Source organism: Lissotriton helveticus, chromosome 1_1, assembly GCF_964261635.1.
Source record: "Lissotriton helveticus chromosome 1_1, aLisHel1.1, whole genome shotgun sequence".
In the NCBI taxonomy this organism is placed as follows: Eukaryota; Metazoa; Chordata; class Amphibia; order Caudata; family Salamandridae; genus Lissotriton; species Lissotriton helveticus.
This window is the reverse complement of record NC_136057.1, coordinates 1,352,860,054-1,352,887,322: the sequence shown is the minus strand read 5'-3', so window position 1 is coordinate 1,352,887,322 and position 27,269 is coordinate 1,352,860,054. Positions and strand designations below refer to the sequence as shown.

The window sequence follows — 27,269 nt, the reverse complement described above, 5'->3', positions numbered from 1 at the left end:
CTTTTTGGTTTGAACTTCATCATCGAATTGTCTTCGGGTTTCAATGGGATTAACTATGGTAAAAAAATATTTTAGTCGCAAAAGCCTCATGAATTTGAAAAAAGCTACTTCTGTTTCTAGCTGATTTGTACGGTAAGTGCTCACAAAAGTTGTACCTTTGTTTAAGAGATTTTCTTCGAATTTTGACAAAGGATAACCATGAGCGAATGCAACTGCACCTGCAGAGTAGAGAAAAACATAGCATCCAAAGCAAACATCAACATTAAAGTTAATGCATTAAGAAATCCCAGTACTTAAGGCCTTTGGTCAACCTAGTGCAGCAAGCATCTCCATAGATTTTTAAAATGCAAATTACTGATACATATATGGTTACAATATAGATGTAAAGCACTATTCAATTGGATGGGAAATAATATTTCAATTAATATGCAGATATATAGGAATTCACAATATTAGTCAAACCACATGACTGTAGATATATGTGAGAGCTGCAACTGTTACTGTAAAGAAAACGTTAATATGCACGCTCATATAAATGTTGAGATTACACAGTAGATGCACTTTCTGTAACTGCACAAATGCCATACATTACATTATTAATGTTACATCACACGAGTACATAAGGCCATATGTGTACATAAGGCCATATGTAAACATATATGTGGCTCTGTTAATCATGAAAGGGTGGAACATTTAATTGCTCCATCAACAATGCAATGTAGCATATCAGAAGGCATCCTTACATTCTCCCATGAAGCCAAAGAGAAAATAAGAAAGAGAACAAAGCCATCTTTATACCGTGGCCCAACACATCAGGAGAAGAGAAGTAGTTGGAGATAGGGTATGATCATCTGTAACCCACAATGGGAGAACTGCCCAGTAATGAGTCACTCATTCTGTCGTCCTCAGGGGTTTCCAACAAACCACAGAAAGTTTTAGGGAAAAAGTTACATCTATTGATAGGGGGCCAATTGCCATGTGCACGCATGTGCCTAAAAGAAGCAAGAGATGCATGAAGTGATTAGGAATGCGTCCTGCTTAGAGTCCCCTGTGGCTGACGTAACAGCTTATGTAAAACTACAAAACTCAAGAATGTTTTTTCACTGCTTGGGCAGCAGAAGTGTCTTGTCAAAATCTTTTAAGGAGGGTGTTACGGCTGCTCAGATATGATAAAGGGTTGAAACTTTTCTTCTAATTCCTAGGCATTTCTGTACGGATAGGTAAAGATTTTAGGCATTCTTTAGGGGCTTAGGTCGGATGTTAAGGTGGAAGATGGATGCAGTATCTTTGCAGTGGGCTAACATTGTGTGAGACTATGTGCAACCCATGGTTGCCCCTCAGGTGCTTTCCCTCCTCCCCTCCCCAATCCCCATCCTTGCAAACTAATTTGGTATGCATTGATTCCTCAACAGAAATTATTAAAACCAAATTGAATTTGTAGTCAGAAATAAATAGCTCACTCCCAGTTTGTCCAATAGGATTACAACAAAGTGAGTGCTGAGGTCTCGCAACACTGCTATTCGAAAGAACTTGAGTAGATAAGGGGGAACGCATAGAATCTTGGAGCACTCCAGATTTCTTTATACAATATGGTATGAATGCTATAAACATTCAGATTTCCTAAAGAGCATTACTATATATATAGAAGCAAGATCATTCTACTCGGAGATTAATACCAATAATCCATCCACCCCATTAGGAAGCTTGGGAAGCTGTTCTGTCACCGTTTCTAAAAAGGGAACACCGTGGAGTAATTCCTCTGAACAATATATGCTGTGTGGCACACAAGACAAATGCCTAGAAATGACATAAAATAATCGAATATATACATAGCATCACAGCATGGTGAAATGGCTCTTTACTCCAGTGGGTACTTAGACCCACACATCATACCTCTATATCTGTCACTGTCTAAGAACTATGTCCAAGTTATCAATTTACTGTGCACCTCGACTCACCGATCTTCTCGGATGTGGGCAAGACAGAAGATGAGCAGAAGGGAGTGCTGCTGGGCCCGCAAGGACTCATCTGTGCTGAGGACAGGGAACTCAGAAATGAGAGCCAGGCTTTCAGGAATGCTGTAGTTTAAAAGTGGCAAAGTCTGCTGAAGGAGGCGAGACACGTCCGAGTAGACTGGTGACAAAAACATAAGGAGAGGGGCTTTAGGGTGGATTAACTCGTGGTCGGTGGAGCAAATGACAGAAAGAAGAGCAGCACATAATACTTGACCTTTAGTAGGGTTTCTTACATGTAATGTTAATTTTCCACCTCTTTGTAGGTTTTTAACCTGCACCATATTCAAATGTCACCAGAGCCACAGGATGGCAATTCAACCCACATTCTATGTTACCTGTTTGTGAAATTGGTATGAAAACAATCTTTTGTTCTAAGGGAAAGGTTCATTGAAATACTGTTTATCAGTACTAAAAAGAAAAGTATCGCATTATGGAGTTCAGAATACTTGTTTTTGCAGAAAAAAACACACAACTTTGCTGTCTTTAAAATATATTCTGGCTACAGAAATCCAAGACTTTTGATGCTACTGCTAGTAAGGCATGCTTAAAAAAAGGAACAGGTCCTTTTTGAAATTCTAATTTTCAGCTTACATGAATAGACTGATTATTAATTAATATGCAGTGGTTAGGCTCAGGAATCCTTTATGGTACTACTCCACTGTTCAGCTAACAAAGGGTCCTAAACTGAATATTGAATGTTTAGGTTTTGCTTAGTGTACAGAGGTAGACTGCTAATTTGGACATTCAGTAATCTCTAAGCTTGGAGATAAAGAGACGTTTGAAGCTTTACCTGCATTGTTCCGCTAGCAATGGGCCCTGATTGCAATTTGAATATTCTGGTGTTGCTTTAACTTTTATGGAATGGTTACTAATTGAACCATGGGAAACAGTTACGCTCTGCAGAGGATCTCATTTAAGGGTGGGCAAAAACGCCCCTGTTGATAGCTTTGAGCAAGAAGCCTGCATCACCAGACTTTCAGGAGAGGGGTGAGAGGACAGGAAAACCAGATCTCCTGGAGCAGGTCTATATCTTCTCGAGACTGACCTCGAAACCGCAGGTGCTGAAAGAGGATTGCGCCACACCTTAAGTATTGGCTCAGTGAGAGCATTATTAAACGGTAAAATAGGCTCAATCACCGAAGAAGGAGAATGAAGCAGTTCAGTCAGAATATTCGGTTTATACTCTGCAACAGGAAGCTGCAAATCCAAAAGTTCCGCAGCATTCCTAATAACTGTATGATATGGTGCAACATCCTTAGAGGGAGAAACCTTTTGAGAAACAAAGTCCCACTCTGGGGCAGTGTCAAATCCACTTGCTTCACACAAGTCTTCAAACACATCTTCTGTGTCATACACTTCTCCTTTCTCCCTCTCTTCATCCCGGTACTGCTCCTCTTCCAATAATCTCTACGCCTCTCTTTTCGAACGCATCTTCGGTTGTGGCGTTGGCACATGCAGCGTCGACGGCTCCGGGAGCGGCGTCGAAGGAGGATCCATAACCGGAGCCGTTCAAATACGGAGGCTTCATGGGATGGAGTTGGAGACTGCCCATACGGTGTCGACATCCTCGGAGCCGGAAACGACCAGGACGTCGTCGCTGGCATAAACGGGGCCTGAGGATACTGATGAGCCACACCCAAATTATAAGCCAACGGACCCATGGGACCGAAGATGCTCCAGAGGGTGTAGTGTAGTTCCTATATTCCCAATAGGCTCTGCACATTGGAATAATATACACTATAGATTTGACATAGGACTGAGGTCAGTATGTCTCTATTGAGTATACTAAACTTAATTGTGTGTGCCAGCTAACTCAGAGGTCACTAGAAACTTTCTTGAACAAACAAGAAGGGATTAGTTTCTGACAACCGCATAAACATGACAACTTTGTTTCCCCTAGAATCAAAACATATCCTCAGAGTTGTGGAAACAATAGATAACTATTTCACTCAGTCAATCGTGAATGCTTAGTTTCTACAGAGTCTGCACAGAAATAGAGAGACGGGCGTTTAATAAAAAGGGTTTATTGAACAGTCTTCTTTCTCATGCAAGAGAGGTGAACTGCTACAATCGTTAGACAGAATGCGGAGTATAATGCGTACAGCGTAAACAGTAATATAAAATAATACTGTAATAGCATTGTCTGTTGCTATATCATATAAAAATACATACATAAATAACACAGGCTAAAATACTCAACTGGTGCTTCTGAAATACGCCTACCCCAGTGTACCTAGCCTAAGTCTAATACGAGGGAAGAAGTAGGTGTTTGTCTTTTAGCATAGGTTTAGTTTTGCTAAAAATTGCCAAAGCTTTCTCTAGGTTCTAATCAGCTCCATACCTTAGAATCAGAGAGGTTGGTATCTCTTTCTTGGGACTTGAGTTTCCAACACCCCGCAAGGGAAGTCAGAAGTACTGGAGCTGGATTTCTCGGCAGGAGGATGACAGCTTCTTGGTCAGTGCGTCAGCTGGAGAGTTGGCTTCCTTTGACACTTGCTGTAGCGAGCTGCATCGTGCAAGTAGGTAGTCGAACTGCACCGAACCACGCCATAGCAAGTGAAGGTATATTTATACCTTGAAGGTGTTTAGGAATGGCAGCATTGACGTGAGTCAGGCATATGAACGTTTTGAATGAACCCCTAAGGAATAGATGTTCATGCATAGTAATGAGTTCTTGGACAAATAAATATTCAAGCAAGGGGAAGTCCATAACGGCTTAAGAGTCTGGTTTTCCAAGAAATCGTTGTGACGTAGATGAATGGATGGAAGTAGCCATGCCTGTATTTGGGTATCATGGACTATGCCTAAATAAGGACTGAATATCTATGCCTTTATAAGGGCAATGTGAAATATATTTATATAAGGGCATGTATCGGGAAATGCATATGGAATCTAAAATCGAACACAACAAAGGGTACGAGGTCCTGGTGAAAACACCATACATCGAATTTAAAAATGCGAAGGATCGGAACCCAGCGTCGGGAACTGAGGGTAAGACGCCGGTTCCGGATCCGATCGAGCTACCTAAGTAATCAGAGCCACTGGAGCCAAAGGTGGAACAGCCGGACCGACGGAACCTCATCATCATCAGCCTGATTCGGTGGAGAGAATCTCAGCATTGTTGCCTGCTCTGGAGTACCCACATAAGAAGGAGAATGAGTTGGAGTCGCCTGAGGAGACATCGAAGGGAGAGGAGAAACAAAGGGCCATATGTATGTAATTTAATTTTACTGATTCCTAAATACCGAATTTTACTGATTCGGTACTTAGGAATCGGTAAATTGAATGTAGGTAAAAATTCGGTAAATTTTACCGAATCGGTAATATTCATTATTACCGATTCGGTATTTACTGATTCGGTAATTCCCATTCAGAATGAATGGGAAGCCATTCACTATTACCGATTCGGTAAATACGGAATCGGTCATAGGGGGAGCATTTTCAAGGGTGACAGGGTGTCACATTGACACCCTGTTGCACCCCTGAATAGTGCATGAGTGCACATGTGGCGCACATACGTGCCCTAAGGGCATGTATGTCTGCCACAAGGCACTTTTAAAAAAGCACAAAATTGCTTTTTTAAAGGTATTCGATATTTACCACCAACTCGTAGTTGGTGGTAAATAACGAATCCTTAAATCAAAAATGCACTCACTTGATTGCTCCCTACATAGAATTTAAGGATTCGGTAATTTACCGATTTGGTATTTTAAGGATTCGGTAATTTACCGATTCCTTAAATTACTGATTCAGTAAATTACCGAATCCTTAAATCCAGCCACCTTCATTAGAAAAAGCTAAATACCGGTCAGTAACCGGAAATTTACTGATTTTCGGCCGTTACCGACCAGTATTAAGCTACCTACATATGGCCCAAAGTCCTTTTCCTGACGTCGATGAGCAGGTGAAGGCAACCTCGACACCACCGACTTCGAAGACCGACGTCAAGAAGCAATTCTCCTCTCATTCTTATGCTTCTTCTTGGAGTCGGCATCTTTTCCGACTCCTTTTCTCTTTTTTCGCCTTGGCCATATAAAGTTTGGCCTCTTGCTCCTTTAACGCCTTCGGGTTCATCTTCCTGCATAATGAGCATCCCTCGACGTCATGGTCTGAAGACAAACACCAAAGGCAATCCTCGTACGGGTCTGTAATCGACATATGTTTAAAGCATTCTCTGCAAGGCTTAAATCCTGACTTCCTCAGAGCAGACATGAAGAAGAAAGAAGAGATACAATCAGAAACACAAAGTATCCAAAAGAAGTATTAGCGTCGACAGCGTGGAAAAAAGGGAACTGATGTCATCACGCCGACGTGGTCTTCTTATGGCTCTGGTGACGTCATGCAGAGCGCGTGCGGAGCCATGACGCTGTGACGACCTCGTCGGCGCGGAGAGCTATGAAAAATTTCTGCGGAATGATGGCACAGGGGATATTCATAAGGTGAGGAATCCACAGGCAGATGTATCCATCAGAAACAGGTAACACCACCACGATCTCCAGCTTCCATATTTGCATTTGCATAGGCCGGGTAGGGACCTACATCCAGCTCAACCACCACCTCAGTAGGTAGTGGTAGTGTAGCTGCACAGCTGCACAGAGTCACATTCCAAGCCCACCCTCCAGTTCATCTGGTATGGAAAGTGGCACATCCAGCAGCACCAGAAAGTTCTCCTCCACAGTTTGGGACTTCTTTTCGGTTAGCAGTAAGGAGGAGAACATTGCTATATGCTAATTTGTCGACATGCTGTTAGGCGGGGTAAGCTTGGTACAAACTATGGTACCGGAGGCCAAACATTTCATCTCAAAATACACCACAATATCCAGTGGGAGGCTCACCTACTTCACTTAGAAAAAAGTAAAACTCAACCCATTGCTGTTGTTGGGCATGAAGAATCAGGGGAAGATATGATCGTGTTGGAAGGTGAACAAGAGGTTGACATTTCTAGCCCTGTCCCCAGCAGTGTAGTGGTACTGCCCACATCCTCAGCAACAACTCAGTGGCACCGCAGTAAGATCCATACTCAGAGTCAGACTGAGACACCAAGGCGACCGAGTACTGCAATGAAAAAAAGTGCGTAGTTGAGCCTAACTGGGTTCAAGAAAACAGCTGCACCACAAAGGAACATTTGTGTTGGAGGGGCAATACCAACAAACCACCCAACTGTACGGTTGTACAATGCGAAGCTGGCTAAAATGTTAGCTCTGGACCTTCTTCCATTTTCATTTGTGGGAGGGGTGGGTTTCCTTGAATTTTTGTCAGCCATCTGCCCTAAATGGAAGGTTCCCAGCCGGTCCTATTTCGCCAGAGTTGCTGTTCCAGCACTACATCACAATGTGCTGGAATTGGTTGGACAAGCTTTGCAGCAGAGTGCTGTTCACAATCTCCACCTGACAACAGACATGTGGGCCAGTTGCCAAGCCACTGATTACATTTGCATCACTGCACACTGGGTCTCTTTTGAGGGGGTTAGAGATAAGCTATCTGAAGTAGGTGCTGTTGACACAGCTGAGATTTTTAATGCTACTCGGAAACATGCAACTGTAGCCATGTTCTCCATGGAGAAATCTCATACTACGGTAAACATTTTGGAAGAGTTTCACAGCAAGGTCTTTGAATGGCTGCGCCCAAGATGGCTTAAGATTGGTTTTGTTTCCACAAATAATGGCAGTAATGTACATAAGGCCATGGCACTTGATTCCTATTTCAGGGTCCGGTGTTTGAAGCACTGCATTAACATTATAGTTCAAGACTTTCTGAAAAAGAACCCATAGTCAGCAACTTACTGACCACCTGCCGCAGAATATGCACTCATTTCAGCCATTCTTTTAAGGCCCGGAAGCTGCTGAGGATCATTCAATGTGACTATAGAATGCCAGTCAAAGCACTCATCCAGGAGGTGGCAACACGTTGGAACTCACGTATTACATGCTTGACCCTCTGAGCAGTACAGACCAATCAATGAATATGTCATGCGAAGGTCGGAGGCTACTGTGAAAGGCCTGACCCTTCAGATGGACAAAATGCTGCCTAGTTAAATGCCTGACAGAGATGTTTCTTCCTTTTCGAGGTCGTCACACATGAAGTCAGCAAGGAGGACTGTACTATGGGCCAAGCTATCCCATTGTTGCACATGCTAGAGCAACAGCTGAAGGAGGTGTCTGAAGCGTACAAAGGTGTAGAGGAAAAAAAAGAAGCATAGGAGTTGGTGGAGAGCTTATCCCGTTGCTTAGCTGACAATACAAGGGTCCAAAGATTTTGTCACAAGAACATTACATTTGTGCCACAATTCTGGATCCACGGTCCAAATCGGTATTGAAAAGTAAGACATTAATTCCTTTTTCAGAAGTGGATGTTGCCCGGTACAATAGCTGAGGCAGCCAATAAGTTGGAAAATGAACGGCTGGTAATTAGAAAAGCCCGCTACATAAACCCACAACAAGTACTGCAGCAGGTCATCTGGCGTCAAGTTCAACTTTGGAGCCTGAGGGCAGTGCGCTTGGCTCAGAACTCTCACCAACACTATCGACAACAGCAAGAACCGGATCATTAGCCCCAGTAAAATCTTTAAAGGATTGGTATTTACAGCAAGGAATTGGTAGGTCTAGTGCTGATGCAAAGACAAAAGAGGCCAAACAAAGTGTAGCACCCCTGAACATTGAGCGAATGCTCCTGGCCTTGCTGGATGACCCAACATAGGTGTACATTGATCAAAATCCATTGCGGTATTGGTATGGACTGCTCAGCAAGCTGGCGATAAACTATCTGGCTTGCCCTGTTGTAAGTGTCTCTTCTGAACTTATTTTCAGTGCTGCTGGATCCATTATAACAGTGAGAAGGACCAGTCTCTCCCCCAAAAACATGGAGAGGTTAACCATGATCAAAATGAATCAGCACTTTAAATCACGGAATTACACAATACATGAATCAATGGAGGAAGATGAGGACAGTGGCTCAGGTGACGGAAGTAGTGTGTTAGATGATGCTTACCTACTTCTGGTTGAACCCCCAGAGTTTGAGGACGAGCTATACTACCCTGACAATTAGGCTTGCACTTCTTACTGTCTTCCTCTCTTATTTAGTTTTATTTGTGTGTCTGTCTTTCTGGTTAGAAACTTGGAATCACAACAAATCCATCACCACCGTCTTCTAGTCTTTTTATTGCCATATAGGAGTTTTAGCTGTCTGCATTTCACAGTCCACTCCTCCGAATCCTGCTCCTCCATCCTCCTGAATCTCCCTAAATCCATTGCCCTCAAGACAGATGATGATTGGATGAAGCATAATAGAAGGAAAAAGAAAATCTTCCCTTGTCGAGTCCCTCCAAAAGAAGTGGAACATGATGATGACTACTATAGCTATCCTCCTTTCTGAGCCGAGAGAGACTGCCCATTTACTGAAGATGAGAAGGAATAGGGAATGAATGAATGATACCTTGCATTGGACGCTGACTGAGTGATTTGTGTTGTTGTTGTTTGTTGTACACAAAGTTAACTCATTGTGTACTAATATCTAATCTACACACTAAAAGTAATTTAAGGCAATTTTTCCCTTCTTGTATTTTTTAGAACAAATTTGTACTTCTACTGCAGGCCGATACATTGCATTTTGAAATTAGAAAGGGGACTCAATCTGTACACTGCACACTGAGTTGGACAACACCATGATGATGATGACCACAGTGACATAATATCTTCACAGTCACTCAGTAGGATCGGAGATCATTGATGGAATAAGTCAGGGCGTTTCATGAGTGGCATGAAAGGTAAACAAGTCAACAACAACCAAAGCAGACCTAAATGCCTGTGTAACGGTGGAGTGCTGTGTAGTGTGGTATGACTGACAGCGGTGCATTGATTTAGTCACTTAAATTGTAAAATGCTATGTTGCTGGATATGTGCTTTGTCAGACTCTGTCAAAAAATGTACGCTAAATGGAGGATGTGCAAAGAAGGGTGCTGTCACCGTGGGCCTGCTCTGTCTTGTTGTTGTAGGTTACTGCTGGAAACAGACTAGAGTAAACATGATGCATCCATGCAGCCTCTGAAAGTGTTCTTGTTGCACTACACCGTAACTTGTGCATTTTTTTCGACTTGTTTTTTCAATATCCCTTTTGTTTTTCCATCTACAATTACAGGCCGGCACTTACCCTGTGCTATACTTGGGAAAACAATGCACACTTACCTTTCCAATGAATCTACATCTGCCAGGCAGGCAGTTGCGTCACCCAAGACTGATGGACGGAGCATCCATGGAAGGGAGGATCAAGAAGAATGCCGAGATGCAACTCCCCATTTTGAGCAGGATAACACAGAAACAGTATCAACTTTCATCACCTTTTAAATAATTTGATTCATTTTTTGTCTTCAATCATTACTACCGTGTGTTGTTATTATTATGTTTGCTCTCTTCTTATAATTCATCCCTACAGCTATTTTTTAATTTTCTTTACTATCTTTAAAAGTAAGCCCGGTACAACAGAACACAAACTGTATGTAATCCGGGTCTCTCTGTGGTCAGACAGGCAAGGCAAATTGCATAATATTAATATACTGCTGCCCTGTACTGTCTAATTGTCTAGTAGTAGTTAGTAAGTACTTATCATTAACCATCAAGTTATCATCATCATGCATGCATTTCCTTTTTCTTCCTTAACAGATTTATGGATATGGTAGTCTACAAAGATTGTGTTTTGTTGTTTGTCCATGCATACTGTCTTTCTTTGTTAAACCTTTCCCTAAACCCCCTTCCCAACCAACCTTTCATCTAACCCTAACCCTCTTCCCCCGATCTGTGTGACTTATTCAGGTGTGACTAAATTAAATGTACACCAAAAATCTATCACTCGCTTGCTGGGGCGGATGTGGCAAAAGCAACAGTAATTCAATTTCTGCTTGCCCACCCATGAGCAGTATATTTGCGAGGTAATTTTTTTACCAAAGGAACCGAATCCATCAGCATTAATTGCCAGCATTGATTGGATTTGTTGTCATCCTCCTACACAGCACTAACGGTTAAGCTTGTGTCGAGTTTACTGTAGGCCTAGTCGAGTGATTCGCGACACAAGTTTAGAGTTTGTTGTAACTCTATGTGCTAGGCTATCCCCGCCACCATTAAGTTTTATTGTATTTTGGCATATTATTGTTTGGCAGTAAGTTCTGTACTGTACTTCGTTCTACTACTCCTCCCACACTCTCTCTCAGGCGACTGACTGTCTCATTTTCTTTTTTTGCAAATGCTACTGCCAGTGTCTACTACTACTACCACCACAACCATGGCATGTTGGGGAAGAAAACCATCATCACCATGCAGCCATCGCTGTGCCTAGGTTAAACATCAAGCACAGGTAAGAGAAAAAGTTTGGGGAAGGCATAATTAATAATTTAAATTTTTTCATTAAATCCATTTCACACACCCCTTTGAGTCCAGTTGCAGAATCTATAGACGTGGAGGAGAAACTGACAGTACTAGTAGGACAAGTCACTCAGTGAGAGGTACCGCATCTATCTGTTTGTGAGTTACAAATTCGGCAGAATATTAAATCCAACACTGGGTGCGGCCCTGCCGGAAGCAGCAAGGAAACCATGTTTGTGACGTAAAACAGTACCCCTCACAATACATTAACAACGTATTGCTATGTTTAAGTAGAAATATAATTTAATACCCTAACAAAAATAAACTATGTAAAAAAATCCCAGAACACCCGACCCACCCCTCTCCCTAACCCCAACCAATGTCCAAAATGATAAAGTTCAACCAATTTCCAAAATGTCTATAAACCCCAATGCAATGCCCAATTTTCACCCACCCAAAAAAAGAATTAAAAAAGGGGAAATGCAACAGGGTCAAGTTATTGGTGGGCTCTGAGTCTTCGGAATTCCCTATCCAGGACTTCAAGTTCTTCTTAAGCTCCTCTAGGTGTGCATTCCGGGGGAGCATGCAGCGCGCATATGCCCTGCAGTTGCATCCACAGAGGGGGCAGCAGTGCTGGATATTGAACTGCGGCGGTGGGTGGTTGCCTGACCGTGGCGCAGTACAACTGAAGGGGCCTGGCTGGGGCCCGGGGCATTGGAGGAGGCTGCAGCCACCTCCTCCTCCTCCTCCATCAGAACCACCAGCAGCGGTATTCTTGGCAGATGGCCTCCAGCTTCTGGCGCCAGGCTTTGGCTGCCAACTCCTTCCTGGATGGTTTTGCTTGGGAAGGAGTAGCTATATCAGGAAAGAAAATAATAACTATTAACCAATACTCTTAGCAAAACAGTAACACAAATTAATTCAACACATAGTGGCACAGTAGCACTAGCAAGCACAGTACATAACATTTGTGGTATGTATCTTATCTATCCTCCAACTTCCTCGGCCTCTAACATTTGTGGGAGTTTCTGTCATTATACTAGCACTATGTATGAACTCGAGTACACAGTACACCAGTCTTCCTCTTCTCTCGTTTTGCCAAATTAACGTAATTTTGTTATAGCCGGCATGCCAGGTCAGTCAGCCTGCGCCCAAGACAAACACACTAGAGTCATGACGCAGACTACAGGTGGGGAAGCTCGTATTTTTCTATTACAGGTGGCACTGGCCATACTCTGTTACATCAAGGGCAACTGCTTAATGTCACTTTCATCCTGCCCTGACTACTAGAAAAAGGCAGATGATATCTGATCCAATGATCATTGCTTATATATGGGACGACATGAGGCACTTTGTTTTGCTTGATTGTGTAACCAGCCGATAGGCCACCCATGGCAGGCTGGCTGACAAAGTTGATTTTTTTAATCATAGGTAGGGAGTTGTCCTCTGAGTCGGAGGAAGGCGCTTGATGATAACTACTACATACATATACAATATATATGCTGTGCTTGCAAACTACTGCGGGTCAAGGGAGTATTCTGAAAAAACAACTTGGATTCTCTTCTGCTTTGCTACTCTGGTGTGGTTTCTTTCACAGTCTCTTCAAACTAAGACTCTTCATCCAGTGACTGTCTGCCTATGTTATCTATGATGATACCATCCAGGCATCCATCAATTTGAAGTAAACGTCTATCATTCTTCTTAATCTCGCAACAAAACTGAGTTTGTTTTACCAACAAACATTTATTTATTTTATTTTTTTTAAATCACCACCCATGCGTCCTTTCCTTCCTTTCTTGCCTTGGCTTAGAATTTGACCCAAACACCACTGAGGATTCTTGCTATTCACCACCCATACAGTTTCACCCACCCAGGCAGCCATCTTTTCTTTCACTTTTCACCCATCCTTCAACCACCCATGCATCTGATTCCTAAAAGGCACCTATACATGCATCCCACGTATCCTTCTCTACCAGTCATAAATATTACATCTCGCCCATCCTTCCTCCTTCCACCCTTCTTTCCATTTCCATTCAACACACCCATCAAGGTAATCTAATCTGAGTTTTAGTCTTCTCCATAAAACTTTCACCGCTGAGTTGAAGTCAGATAGAAAAGGCAATTGGTTACTCAACTCTCGCCACTATTGCTAATGCTAAGTTAAGGGTGTCTTCTTCAACTGTTGTTCACAACAACTTCTTACTTACTAAGTCTCAACAGTACAGTGTACTGTACACCCTTGCAACGAGTGCAATGTCAATAAGTAAGGATGACTTACCACTGCCTGCCACTGCTGCTGTCTCACCCCCTGCAGGTGCCGCATCTCCTGCCCCCTCCGGAGGGGTTGCATCGCCATCGCCGCTGGTCCTGGCACTGGTGGTTGGTAGTTCGCCTAGAAAAAACATTACACATTTTTAGATGCCACATACACCTCCCCCTATTTATTCTTTTTCACTAGCAAGATTCAAACAAAAGTTAAATACATACATATACAACAGACATCACTAGTACGAATCTGGTACTAGTAGAGTAGACACTAGTAGTGTTATGGTCTCTAGGGTCATGCTAGCCTCTTTGCTAAGTTAGCCTGAGCTGCGCAAACATTTTAGCTTTGTGTCTTTTATTTTTTCGCACGTTACCTCGCAGCTTGTTGTGTAAGAACTAAGAAGCCTTTTAGCCCACATGAGCTCATACTGCTACTGTCTGAGCTCAGCGTATGAGTTCAAAAAACAAGCAACTTTGTTATTGAGTTCTCGTGCTCAGTCCTTACTACTTAGCCATAACATGCTACACTTTTGGCACGACTGAGAAATGCTTGCAATATACTAATGCGCACCATTTTTCTCATTACAGACGGAAGATTCCTTCTACAAAACAGAGTTTTGCAGAGCTTATGATGTAACCAGTACTTCTAAGGTGTGGGGTCCCCCAGAATTTTCTCAGAGATCTCCATTTATAATTTTATATAAACTATATTCCTGCCAAGGGGAGCGTGGTTCTTCAACCACTGTTCAGTTATCATGATTTCCCCTTTTGTCTTCTCTGCACTTGCAGTTGTAACAATGTTTATTGTTTTAATCTTATGCATTTTGCAGTTGGCGCTGTCACTTATAGTTTGTATACTGTATTATAGAGCAACGTACAGAGCTTGTTATTTAAAAATAAACCTTTTGCACCTACATAGACTACTCTGTGGTATTTGGTGTGGATTGTGGACTTAAACGACCGGGTCAGCAAAAGGGTGTGCATTGCTTCCACGACTCTGAGAGGTCGGGAATATAGTGTTATGTTCTGGGTTGTCTAATCATTGGGTTTCTTCGGGGGGTTCGGGGAGCCTCAGCTAATGAGACACTATAGCTAATCGGTCGGGGGATTGGGGTGAGGTATGAGGAAGGTCCAATCTCCTATCAACAACGTCCTGTGCATAGTTCTGTTTGTGCAGAATTTCTACAGCAATAGTAGTATGTACTGGTATCCTATAAAAATAGTTAAATATCTGGTTGGGAATTTTGTTGGTGGGAATTTTCTAAAAGCCTCAAGATTAAGAAGACTAGAAGAGGACAACCCAAAGGACTGGACTCAGTGGCTAGAGCGATTGGTGAATCTGAGTTTTATTTAAAACCTTTAAAATAAAGACTGGCAACCTGAGCAAGCTTAGCTACAGACAGAGTAATAGAAGTAGCAGTAGAGGTATAGTAGAGGCAGTTAGAGGCAGGGATAACAAGAATTTAGAAACTGATTGTCTAGATTGAACATTTGAGAAGATTTTGTAAACAATAGAATTAGGAGGACTTACTGGGGCCAGCAGCAGACCCCTCGGTAGTGGAGCGTTCCCGGCCTTGGAAGGTATCTTCCCCTGCTCCCGCCGACTCCGACCCCATCTTCCTGCCCCTGGGTGCTGATCATTAAAGATATAAAAAAGAAAGAGACAAACATGGATGATTGGTGTGAAACAAATAAAACATTTTTTAAAATGCTCAAAAAAACATTTATGGAAACAACAATTGCAATAAACTTGACCTATCCTAACCTGGTCGACTAGTAGTATTGCGGGATTTGTGCTGCAGTCCGTCTTGTTATTAGTTAATATATTTATGAACACTATTCAAGTGTTCCATTCTAATTCCAAAATACTAACTAAGCCTAAGTACCACCTGATCTAGCCCACCTAATCCAGACGAGCCAATTGTTCACTAAGGGCCAGATGTAGGTGGCCAAATTCTGAGCGGTAACGCAGAAATTTGGCTGAGTGCAATGTAGGTGAGTTTAAACCTACTTGCAAAATAAGGAATCGCAAAATAGAGATTCCTTATTTTGCTCTTGCATTTAAGGAATTGGAAATACCTATTCCCTAAATGCAAGGTACGTAGCACTAAAAAAAGTGCACTTCAGCCTTAAGGAATCGCTAATTACCACCAACTTCAAGTTAGTGGTAAGTAGCGATTTACTTTAAAAAAGCACTTCTTTGCTTTCTTAAATGTGTCATGTGGCACACATCCATGCCCTTAGGGCATGTATGTGAGCCACATGTGTACACATGCACATTTCAGGGGTTCAACAGGGTGTCCTTTGGACTCCCTAGCACCCTTGAGATAGCTCAGCTATCTGCGATTCTGTAATACCGAATCGCTAATAGTGGATACCTTCCAATTCATTCCTATGGGCCTCCTAGCCCATAGGAATGAATGGCTAGGTATTCCTTAATAACGAATCCCAATTACCGATTCGTTATTAAGGAATATTAAGGAATCTCTAATATTTTAGCGATTCCTACCTACATTTAATTTAGCGAGTCCTTAATAGCGATTCAGTAAAAATCGCTATTAAAGACTTGCTAAATTGAAGTTACCTACATCTGGCCCTAAGTCTGCAAAAATGCAATGGAGGACACATGCTTACATTTTTGCATACACCAAATTGTAGATTTGGTTGGTTCCTGCTGATGTTCTGGCAGTGATAAATAATAAGCCTATATTACCACTCAATAAACAAACTACAAAAGGTTCTACTAAGGACTGGGGTGAGCAGCACTCAGCAACACGTGATGAGGATGCGTCACGCAGACCACTAAAAAACGTACCTACTAATAACAAGTAACTAAACTAAACCTATTAATCCACCAATATCTCTTCTTAGTGGCAGGAAGACAAAGGAAGGACGAGAGTCTCTCTAGCATTACCTAACTTAAGTTCTCTAAAGTAAACACTTACATAATCATGCCATGCGAGCTCAAAGTTGCAAACAAGTAAGATTAGAAGCGCCGAGCACTTGTGTCATAACAGTCACAGAAGATTTTTAAACATAATATACCTGCAATGTAAGCAGCAGCATTCTTGCTGTTTGGGGAAAATATGTATTCGGAATATATAACACAAAGCAGAAAAACACAAAGTAGTAATATTAAATACCTTCTCACCAAGTCCTGGGACCTCCACTCCTAGCAGGTCCAGCAGGCCCTGCGTCAGGTCTAGGATATTGGACCACCGGTGGGTCAGCTGGTTTTTGGTACACCGTACTCCAGACCAGCAAAACACTGCCTGGTGCAACTGTCCCCACCACTGCCAACCCTCCCGGAGCCCGTACCCGGACCCAGGCCTGCCACCTGCTGCCAGGGTTAAGGGGAGGTGGCGCTGGACGAAAAAAACAAGTGTGGCCACCTCTGCCTCACCAAATAAGGCCTGTGCATGCACCCCATCTGGGCGCCGCCTTCCGCGGGGATGGCGGTCGCGGCTGTGGCTGCGAGCAGCCCTGCCCTTGCCCTTGCCCTCTCCCTTGGCCATAGGCTCTGGCACTTGGGGGGGGAGGGCAGAAAAGAAGAGGGAGGAATTGGAAAAGTAGGTAAAATAAAAAGCAAGCTATAGCAAAAGAGTAAAAAAGTAGTAGATAAAGTAACAAAAAGTAGAAAAAAAACTCAAAATATAGAATCAGGAAAATAGAGAGATATATAATAAATAAAAAAAGATAAAGAAAGCGTACAGAAACAAAGGATTGCAAAGATAGATGGAGAATAGAAAACAAGGTCCCAAAACCATAGAACAGAGTGAAAAACAAGATAGCCGCGCCCATTGCGACCTCGTGGGCAAGTTCGCACAATATTCCCCCCCCCCGAACACGCAAAAAGCATCGCGAACACGCAATAAGCATTCCCGAAAATGAAATACTCATCGTGAACGGGCAGGAGCATGCAATACACGACCCGGTACAGGAAATAGGCATTGCGAACGGGCGGAACAAGTGAACTCAAGATGGCCGCGCCCATTAGCGACCACATGGGCAAGTTGCCAAGACATTTCCAACGCGATCACGCAAAACACATCGCAAACAGGCGGGGCAAGCACTTCTGCGTCTTCGCGATCTTTCTGCATGTTTGCGGAGATTTCTGGCGCTTTTGCAGAGATTTGCGTAGCACGATTACGCAATTTCCTTATGATGTAGCGTCTATGAAATATAGAAACTATGTATGGGTTTTGATATTACTGAATTTTTTGCATTCAAGTATGTAGAATAACAAAAGTAAGTAAACTTTACACATTTCTTTAAATCTTATAAGAAAATAAATCAGTAATTTTAGAATTTTACAACCAGGGGAATTCCTAAAAACAATCATGATCTGGGGATCTGAAAATCATTTACAGGATACAAATTATTTGACAAGATGGTTATATCGGAAGCATGTTATGAGCCTGCCACTGTAACACAACATGCTGATTTATATTGGTGCAGCTAAAATGACATTGGCTAAAAGTTAGCCATTCTACATGCTAACGTGTTCTAAAGCAGCAAAATGACCCCAATTTCCCCAATTTGTGTGCAACAGGGACATCATATGATAGGGTGACGTCGCTAAATACTAATCGCTGCAATCCCTGGACCTGCTGACACTAACTTCTGGCCATTTCCTTTGCCCCTGGAGCTAGGTGCCTGCCTCTGTCCCCCTCCCGCCGCCGCAACCGACATCGCTAGCGGCCGCAGAGCGGAGAGGGGCTCTGGACTACGTTTCCCGCCCTGCATAGCGGCGGGAGACACTACGGAGATCGCGCCAGGCGGCGCATAAAGGACGCGTCACCCCGGCGGAGCGGGTGACGCCGCTAAATACTAATCGCTGCAATCCCTGGACCTGCTGACACTAACTTCTGGCCATTTCCTTTGCCCCTGGAGCCTGGTGCCTGCCTCTGTCCCCCTCCGGCCGCCGCAACCGACATCGCTAGCGGCCGCAGAGCGGAGGGGGGCTCTGGACTACGTTTCCCGCCCTGCATAGCGGCGGGAGACGCTACTGAGATCGCGCCAGGCGGCGCATAAAGGACGTGTCACCCCCGCGTCGCGGGAGCGCCCGGGGCTAAGCCCGGGCAAAGGGCGGGCCCTCTGTGGCCCTCTGAGGACCAAGGAGGACGGGACGGGCCACCTCCCCTTCAACCAGCCACGTGGAATACGGCTTAAGGTGACTGTTGTAAATACTTCTCATTTTCAGGCCGTGTAGATAGTATTACAATTGAAACCAATATTTATAAACATAAGCAGAGGCTACAGCTTTAAAGTATATAGAAAGTATCTTTAATAATAACACCATGACGAAAGTCAAAAAGACACCCATCGCCACAAGATCCTCCACTAGGAATAAAGTGGCCCTTACTACACCTCTTCCAAGCCTCACTGCTATTGACATAATGCTACAGAAAACTATAGGCATTGTGGCAGACGCAATACAAAATACAGAGAGGCGTCTTTCGCTAACTCCAAATCTGTGTTTCCCTAATCTCTCACTACATAACACCACTACTATCAGTACTACTGACACTACTATAAATTCACAGGAATCACTTTTAATGCAATCCTTTACAGGGTTGCCTAATATCCAAGTCAGAGAAAATACTTATCAGACATAAGAACACCATTAAACCGTAACAGCAGGGAAAGCAGCCCTCTGCTGATTTGTAGTCCTCAGGACAACCCGGGCCCTCTTCTTTTTAGAGCCACGCCTATAGCCTCACCACGTGTAGGTGATGAATACTCTGGGAGACCACTATCCATAAATAACTCAGTCCCTTATAAAGGCAGCCTGATAATTAAGCCCAAAAGGCGGAATGGGAAAAAAATAAAATCAATAGTGAGGAAAATTTCCCGGCCCCTCTGTAAACATAAGCCCTCAGTGAAGGACGTTTGGTCCAATTTTAGATTGGCCAAACTGATAAATAAAATACCCAACCACCTGACACCATTACCACCTATTCTGGTGGCATCTCGACAGCCAAAAGAGCCACAGGCAGAAAATGTAATAGCCAGTACAGACCAGGCAAATCAGACTGAATTATCAAACTTAAGTGATAACACACTCCTGACCCAACTGGAACATCTAATAAGATCCCTCCTGTTGCCCATACGCGAAAGAATTACCAAGCTGGAGGAAACCGTTGAGAAATTTAAAGTGTCACAAAATAAAAGCACTGCAACAATGTTAAAAATACTCAGATCACCGTTACCAAAAGAGAACTTTACGTCGGCCAATTGTTCATCAAAACCGATTAACAATAAGAACGTACGAGCAAAGAAACCACCACATAGTGGCAACACCAACCAGACACTGACCTCTTTATCTGCAGCAATAGCCTCAAATGTCACAAATAAAAACTCCAGCGCTCGTGAAAATACTGCACTTGTAGCGGTCTCAGACCCTAACATAGCTCCTGAGTCTCCTACAACTGAAAACGATGAGAGCGAATGGGCTGCAGAGGGCTTATGTACTGATAAACACAATGACCAGTCCGGGCCCCCAAGGCCCATAGTATCTCAAAATATGCCCATAAATGATTGCCCCGAGAAACCCTCAAATCTGATACCAGCTAAAAAGCCCATCTATATCAACCTTCCCCCTGAATCTCACCCCTACACCATAGTAATGATAGGCGTCCCGAAATTGGGTGAGGGGAAAACAGAAACGTATGGGGAACTAAAAAATAAAGCGAGCCATTGGCTAACTACACATAGACCGCTTCCCTTACACCTCAATGGGCATATATCTCATGTTAGGAGGCTAGATTGGGCGGGCCACAGATTTAAGTCCACCGAGGGCGAGTGTATTATCGTAAGTTTCAGAGACACCCGCGTGGCAAGCCATATCAGCAGCTGGAGGGATGGCCCCACAAACAGCTTGATTCGTACTATGGATCTTAGTTACTTTTATCCCTCGAACGACCCTGGGTTAAACAACATGCACCTACATTTTCCATCGAAGCAGGGGAGATCCTATACCTTCGCTAACCAGCATCAAAACTGGGACACTACAGGGAATTATGGTCATTATACCTCAGTTGACTCATTACATTCAAATCGGGCCATACCCAGGGACTACAGAACTACTAATCACTTTGCAACGCATTCAGAGAGGAGGGAAGGTCCACACCAAGTATACCAACACAAACATCCCTACTCAACCTATCTGAATAACCAGTACAGCGTTCCTATTTCAAACAGGTTCAATGCCTTCTATGAACAGAGCGGCTTGGAGGGGGTCGACTGACTATCCGTAACACTAATCCCCCCTGTATACACTGATTATGCACACCATGATATACCATCAGGTAAAGATGCTGACACAAAGGGATTGAATGAATCCATCCCTGCTGAGAAACTAAAACTAAATGGCCAGTTAGGCCCAGAAACGAGATCCTCACTAGAGAGTTCGCCTTTACAAGATCGTCCGAGTTCATCCACTGACCTCTTAGAGGTCTCCAGCCCTGTTCCAACCTATATAGAACACAATTATAACACCATGGAAGAGCAGGCAGTCACATGCACAGAGTTTACTGACCTAAATTTAGCTGATAATGTAAACACAGACACAGTCATCGAAGCAGATATAATACCATCATGTAGTACAAGCTTGGTCTCCTGGAACACGGCGGGTCTGGTTGATAAAGCTTGTGATCCCACCTGGCTGTCTTTTGTCAAGCAACACGCGGTGATATGCCTCCAAGAAACATGGCTGGTAGAAGGAAAAAACGTCCACATCGAGGGATATCAAAGCTTTTTCACGCCAGCCGAACCATCGAGTAGTGGAAGAGCAAAGGGGGGCCTGGCAATTTACATTAATCTGGCTCTTATTTGTCAAATAAACAACCGCCATTCAGGCAATAGGAATATCCAAGTCCTAGAGTTAAAGAGGGGCAAACACACCTTGACTCTGATCAACTTTTAGGTTTAAAGTATTTTATTAAGGCATAAAAAACACGGGGGGGGGGAGCAGGAGGTCAGGTAACCATACAATACAAAGAGCAAAACGTTGCAGCGAGTCAGAGGAAGAGGAGGAAGGTAGGGCGCCCCAGAGGGTAACAGGGCAAAAACAGAAGGCAATAAGGCATTGTGAACAACCCCCCGTAGGCCCCCACTCCCTAGGCAAGGCGAAGCCAAAAGAGCACTCCGCGACACAGCTAAGGAGAAGCAGACCGTTCCACCAGCCCCCCGACCCCAGAAAAAAGAAGAAGGAAAAAGCAAGAAGGAAAGAAAAGAAAAAAGAGAAAACAACACCCCAACAACCCCGTCCGAAAGTCAGCAATAGAAGCATAAAACCCCCCCACCTCCCACCCCCGATCCCCGGTCCCCAACCCGCAGAATCACTCCGCCGCTGGCACTGGCGGTGTCAGCCTAAGGAGGCGCAGGTACCGTGGACACGTTATCTCGTGAAATTCCGTGGACAGCAGCGCCAAAAAGGGCTGCCAGAGCTCCTCAAACTGGTCAACCTTCCCAGCCACCGTTAGCGACATCTTCTCCATACCCAGTACCTGCCAGAGCCTATGCAACCAGCCAGTAATGGAGGGGGCAGTGGGTGTGCGCCAAAGGACAAGTATATTCTGGACGGCTGAGCCTAGCGCAATCGCAATCTGCCTACCCCTGCGGGATTTCAGCGGGTACATTAAGTCATTGGGGAGGCCAAGCAAGACATACGCGGGGAAGCGCGGGAGCTCAATCTCAAAATGCCTATCCACCTCATCTAAGACCTCCTTCCAGTAGGCCGACAGCACCGGGCACTCCCAGAGAATGTGCGTGAGGGTGCCCTCCTGCCCGCAGCCGCGCCAACATCCCTTATCGCCTAGCTTGCGCATCTCGTAGAGCCGCACCGGGGTGTAGTACCAATAGGTGGACACTTTAGTGAAGGTTTCCGTCAGCCCAGTGTGGTACGCAGAGTGCCTCGCCCGATATGCAATCCCATCCCATTCCTTGTGGCTCAGGGTCCTGCCCAGTTCCCTATGCCAACGCTCCCTCCCTGGGTTATGGTAGTGGAACGGCGGGGGTTGGAGAAATTTATACAAATCAGTGATGAGTTTGGCGTCCGAGGCCCGGGTCACCAACCATCGCTCATAGGGCGTAATCGTACGGGCGGCGACGTCACGCACTAAGGGCTGAAGAGCCCAATGGCGGACTTGCATGTAACGCAGTCTATCCCCCTCCGTCAAGCCAAACTCCTGTCGGAGCTGCTGGAAGGGGAGCACGCCATCCGGGCCGTAAATCTGGAAAAGCGCTCTACATCCCGCATGCACCCAGTGGGAAAAGGCCCCCGGCTCCAGGCCCGGAGTGAAGTCCGGGTTGCCAGCAATGGGAGTGAACGGCGACGGAAAAGTGGTGAGCTCCCGAAGCTCACACACCGCGTCCCACACTCTTAGCGGGACCCGGGTGATAAAGGAGGCGTAGAGATTAGGCGGGCGGTGAATGCGCCGTAGGAACGGGACCTCCTGGAGGGTACGGCCAGCCACTGCCTGGTCCTGAAAGAGCCAATGTTTGTCCGATTCCCACCGGCTCCACTCAACCAGGTACCTAAGCTGCGCCGCCTGAAAGTACTTCCGGAGGTCCGGGATTCCGAGCCCTCCCGCCTCCGGAGCAAGCATGGAGAGGACCCGCCTCATCCGAGGCTTACGACCCTGCCACACAAAGCGGGAGATGTCTGTCTGCGCCTGCCGTATCCAACCCACGGGGGGCTGAAGAGGCAGAGCGCGAAAGAGATACAGGATCTGGGGCAGTATCGTCATCTTCACCGCCGCAACACGGCCCAGCCACGAGATTAAGCCCTTGTTCCATCGGCCAAGTTCCTCCTTTATCTTTTTGCCTAAAGAGGAATAGTTAGCTGCGACCATGGCAGGCAGGGTGGGAGCAAGCAAAATGCCCAGGTAAGGCACCGTGGAGGAGGACCACTGCAAAGGGAAGAGACTCTGAAGGTCCCGTCTGGTGTCGGCAGAGAGCGACACATCCAGTGCCGCCGACTTGGCCACATTCATTTTAAAGCCCGCAACGCGGGCAAAAGCATCCAGCTCCTGGACGCAGGCAGGGAGTGATCGCCTGGGGTCATCTAGGGTCAGCAAGACATCGTCCGCGTATAAGCTGACAGTGTGTGTGTATTGCCCCATCTTCACCCCAATAGCGTCCGGGTTGTCGCGGATTCTGTGCGCAAACGGCTCCATATAAAGGGCGAAGAGGAGCGGCGAGAGAGGGCAACCCTGTCTCGTGCCGCGCTCAATGGTGAAGCTGCTGGAGCTGTGTCCATTGACACGAACTGACGCCGACGGTCTCCTATAGCAGTTAAAGACCATAGTGCGGAACTTCTCACCGATCCCCAGTTTCCCAAGGACCAGCTCGAGGTACGGCCAATGAACCCTATCAAAGGCCTTCTCCGCATCGACCGATAGCAGCATCCGCTCCCCCGGGACGCGTGAGGCCTTTTCCAGCACATGCGCCACCCTCTTCGTATTGTCGACCGTCTGCCGACCAGGCACAAAACCGGCCTGATCCGCCTCCACCAACCCCGGTAAGAGGAGACCCAGTCTGGCCGCCAAGATTCCGGTGTAAAGTTTGAGGTCCACGTTCAGGAGCGAAATGGGCCGGTACGAGCCACACAAGGTCCGGTCCTTCCCCGGCTTGGGGATAACCGATACAGTCGCCGAGAGGAGGTCCGGTGGGATGGCGCCCGGTTCGGAGAAGGAATTGAACAAGCGAGCCAAGAGAGGAGCGACAGCGGGACAGAAGGTCTTGTAGAACAAGGTCGTGTAGCCATCCGGGCCCGGGGCTTTACCATGCTTCAGCCTTGCGATCGCGGAGATGACCTCCTCCACGTGAATGTCCCTCTCTAGGTGGTCCGCCTGGGAGGGGTCCAGGGCCGGGAGGGTCACGGACTCCAGATAGGCCTCAGCCTCTCCCGGTGGGGAAGACTCCGAAGCGTACAGTGCCTCGTAAAAGGATCGAAAGGTATCCGCCACCTCCGCGTCCCCGGAAACCGGGATCCCATCCACTCCCACCAGCTCCTTCACCACATTGCGTTGCTGCGCAGCCCTGAGCCTATGGGCCAGAAGCTTACCGCATCTGTCTCCGCCGGTGTAAAAGGCATGCTTCAGGCGCAGCGCCGCGTACTCCGCCCGATCAAGATCCAGCGCAGAGAGGAGTTTCCGTGCCGCCTTCAGTTGCCTCCAAACGCGAGGAGCCCCTGTACGGCGGTGTACCTGCTCAAGCTCCCTAACCTGCGCCGTCAGCTCGTCCCTCTTGCGCTGGCGTTCCTTATTTTCGGCCGAGGAAATGGAGATAAACTCTCCCCTGACGACCGTTTTCAAAGCCGCCCACTGCGTAGCCAGGGACGTGTCAGAGTTGTCATTGTGGGTCTGGAAGTCCCGGATGACCTCGTCCACTCGCTTCACCACCGATTTCCTATGGAGCAGCGTGTCCCGAAGCCGCCACATCCCTCTCGAGGGGGGGGCCGCCGGCCACGCAAAGACCCCGGAAACCGGCGCGTGGTCGGACAGGGACAAGACCCCGATGTCCGCCGCCACGGCGGCCGAGCGAAGCGGGCCGCTCACCAAGAGGTAATCCAACCGCGAATAAGTGCGGTGCGCATGGGAAAAGTAGGAGTAATCCCTATCGGTGGGATGCATGGTACGCCAGAGGTCATGCAAGTCCGTCTCTGCAAGCCGGTCCCGCACCGCCGCAGAAAGCTCCCCCGTTTGCGGGAAGCGCTGAGCAGACCTATCTAGAGCGGAGTCGAAGACTATATTCAGGTCTCCCCCCAGAATGATATGGCGATCGGGCGAGGCAGTAACGTCCACCAACACCGACTCCAGGAAATGATCCTGGTGGTCGTTTGGGCTATAAACCGAACCAACCGTAAAGGCAACACCCCCCAAGCGCATGCGGTACACTAAGAGCCTCCCCTTCTGCTCGGCATGTTTATACAGCACCTCCCCTCTAAAAGAGCTGGCTAGAAGAATGGCCACCCCAGCGGTCTTAGTCGCAGCAGAGGAAAATAGTTGCGTGGGGAACTTGGCAGAGCGCAACCTATGGCAATCTCCGGAGAGTAAATGAGTCTCCTGCAGGAGGCAAATATCCGCCCGCGACCCTTCTAACAGGGAGAGGATCGCCCTACGCTTCACGGGATTATTCAGACCCTTGACATTAAGGGTCACTACCTTCAGGGGCGGCATCGCCTCCAGGGGAGCAGCACGCTATGAAGCAGATGGGGGATCAGCGGAGGGGACGCGCGGGGCAGGGGCGCAGGGAAGGCCAGTGGCGGCCTCGTACTCGGTCGGACTACATCGGACGGGACCCCCCCCACAACAAACCAACAATGAAACCCCCCCAAAAACCACTTATGGCAACCGGCCAAAACAAAAAGGAAAAAACCCCACCCCATAGTCTCAGTCTAGCCCAAATGGGCGAGTCTGCAGAAAACAGTCAAGTGGACGTCCAGCCACGCACCACCCCCCCGCCCCCCCAGCCCCAGCCCAACATCGTTAAAGCTAAGAACCTCTCCCCCCGGAGAAAAATTAGGCCGTTAAGGCCACACCAGTAGATGCAGGCAAGTCCTCGGCCGCAGTCCTCAGGGCCTCCGCCATTTCAGCTCTGATGGTGGGCGAGTCCGGACGACTCACCGGCGCTGACGATGGGCGCCTCCTCGACCTCCGTCGGCCCCGCCGCTCGGGGCGCCTCCGCGCGGGCGTAGCCCCGTCCTCCGCCGTAGTAGTAAGACCCAGCACCCCGCAAACATCCTGTAAGGAGCGCAGCTGATGCAGTACCCCATTCCATCGAAAGATAAGACGGAAGGGGTGACCCCAAGAATAGGCCGTCTCGTGCTCTCGCAGAAAGTCCGTAGCGATGCGGAAGGACCTGCGCTTTTGCAGCGTGATAGCGGACAGGTCCTGATAAAGCGCCACAGGTCGGTCGCGGAAGGTCAGCGGCTGCTTCCTACGGGCCTCCGTCATGATGCGCTCCTTTAGAGGGAAATCCGGCAAGAACGCCAAGATATCAGGCGGGGGCGCCGATGACTGGCGCTGGCGGCCCACCCTGTGTGCTCTGTCAATGCGGATGGGGAAATCCGCTCCCTCCTCCAAGATGTCGCGGAACAGGTCCTGCAGATAAGCCACCAGGTCCGCACCTTCGTCGGCGGATGAAACACCCCGCACCCGGATGTTATTCCGCCTGGACCTGTTCTCGAGGTCCTCCGAGTGGGCCTGGAGCTCGACACATTGCTCCCGGAGGCGGAGGACATCCTGTTGGAGATGGGTTATCTCCTCATCGCGACTCTGAGCCGCCGTCTCCACCGCGTCGACCCGTTCACCCAGGCCCTCGACATCCCTGCGCACCTCCCGGATCTCTCCTGCCACCTCAGCCTTCAGAGTCTGAAAGTCCTCCTTGAGGGAGGCGAATAAGTCCTCCATGAAGGACCGCGTGACCGGCGGCTCGACCGCAGTAGCGCCCGTGGACACTCGGGAAGCCCCCGGGGACGGCAGCGCCCTGTCGCGTAGTTGCTGGGGCCTGCCGAGCATTTCCGGCAAGGTGCGATCTCCCCGTGCTGCGCCACGTCTTCCAGCCATCCTAGGGCCCAGCAAAGTCCAGGGTCAGTTGCCGCAGGCGATCGCCACCGCTCGTGGGCACAAGA

At 46.8% G+C, this 27,269-nt stretch overlaps 1 protein-coding gene across 2 annotated transcripts in view; it reads right to left on the bottom strand.

The window, feature by feature from the left end:
• MEI1 (meiotic double-stranded break formation protein 1) overlaps positions 1-27,269 on the bottom strand; it is a 3,250,839-nt gene that overhangs the window by 1,256,089 nt on the left and 1,967,481 nt on the right. For both annotated transcript variants that reach the window (XM_078683295.1, XM_078683306.1), the window contains exon 18: positions 1,959-2,133. In XM_078683295.1, the coding sequence (XP_078539421.1) occupies positions 1,959-2,133 (175 nt within the window). The remainder of the gene's footprint in view (positions 1-1,958; positions 2,134-27,269) is intronic.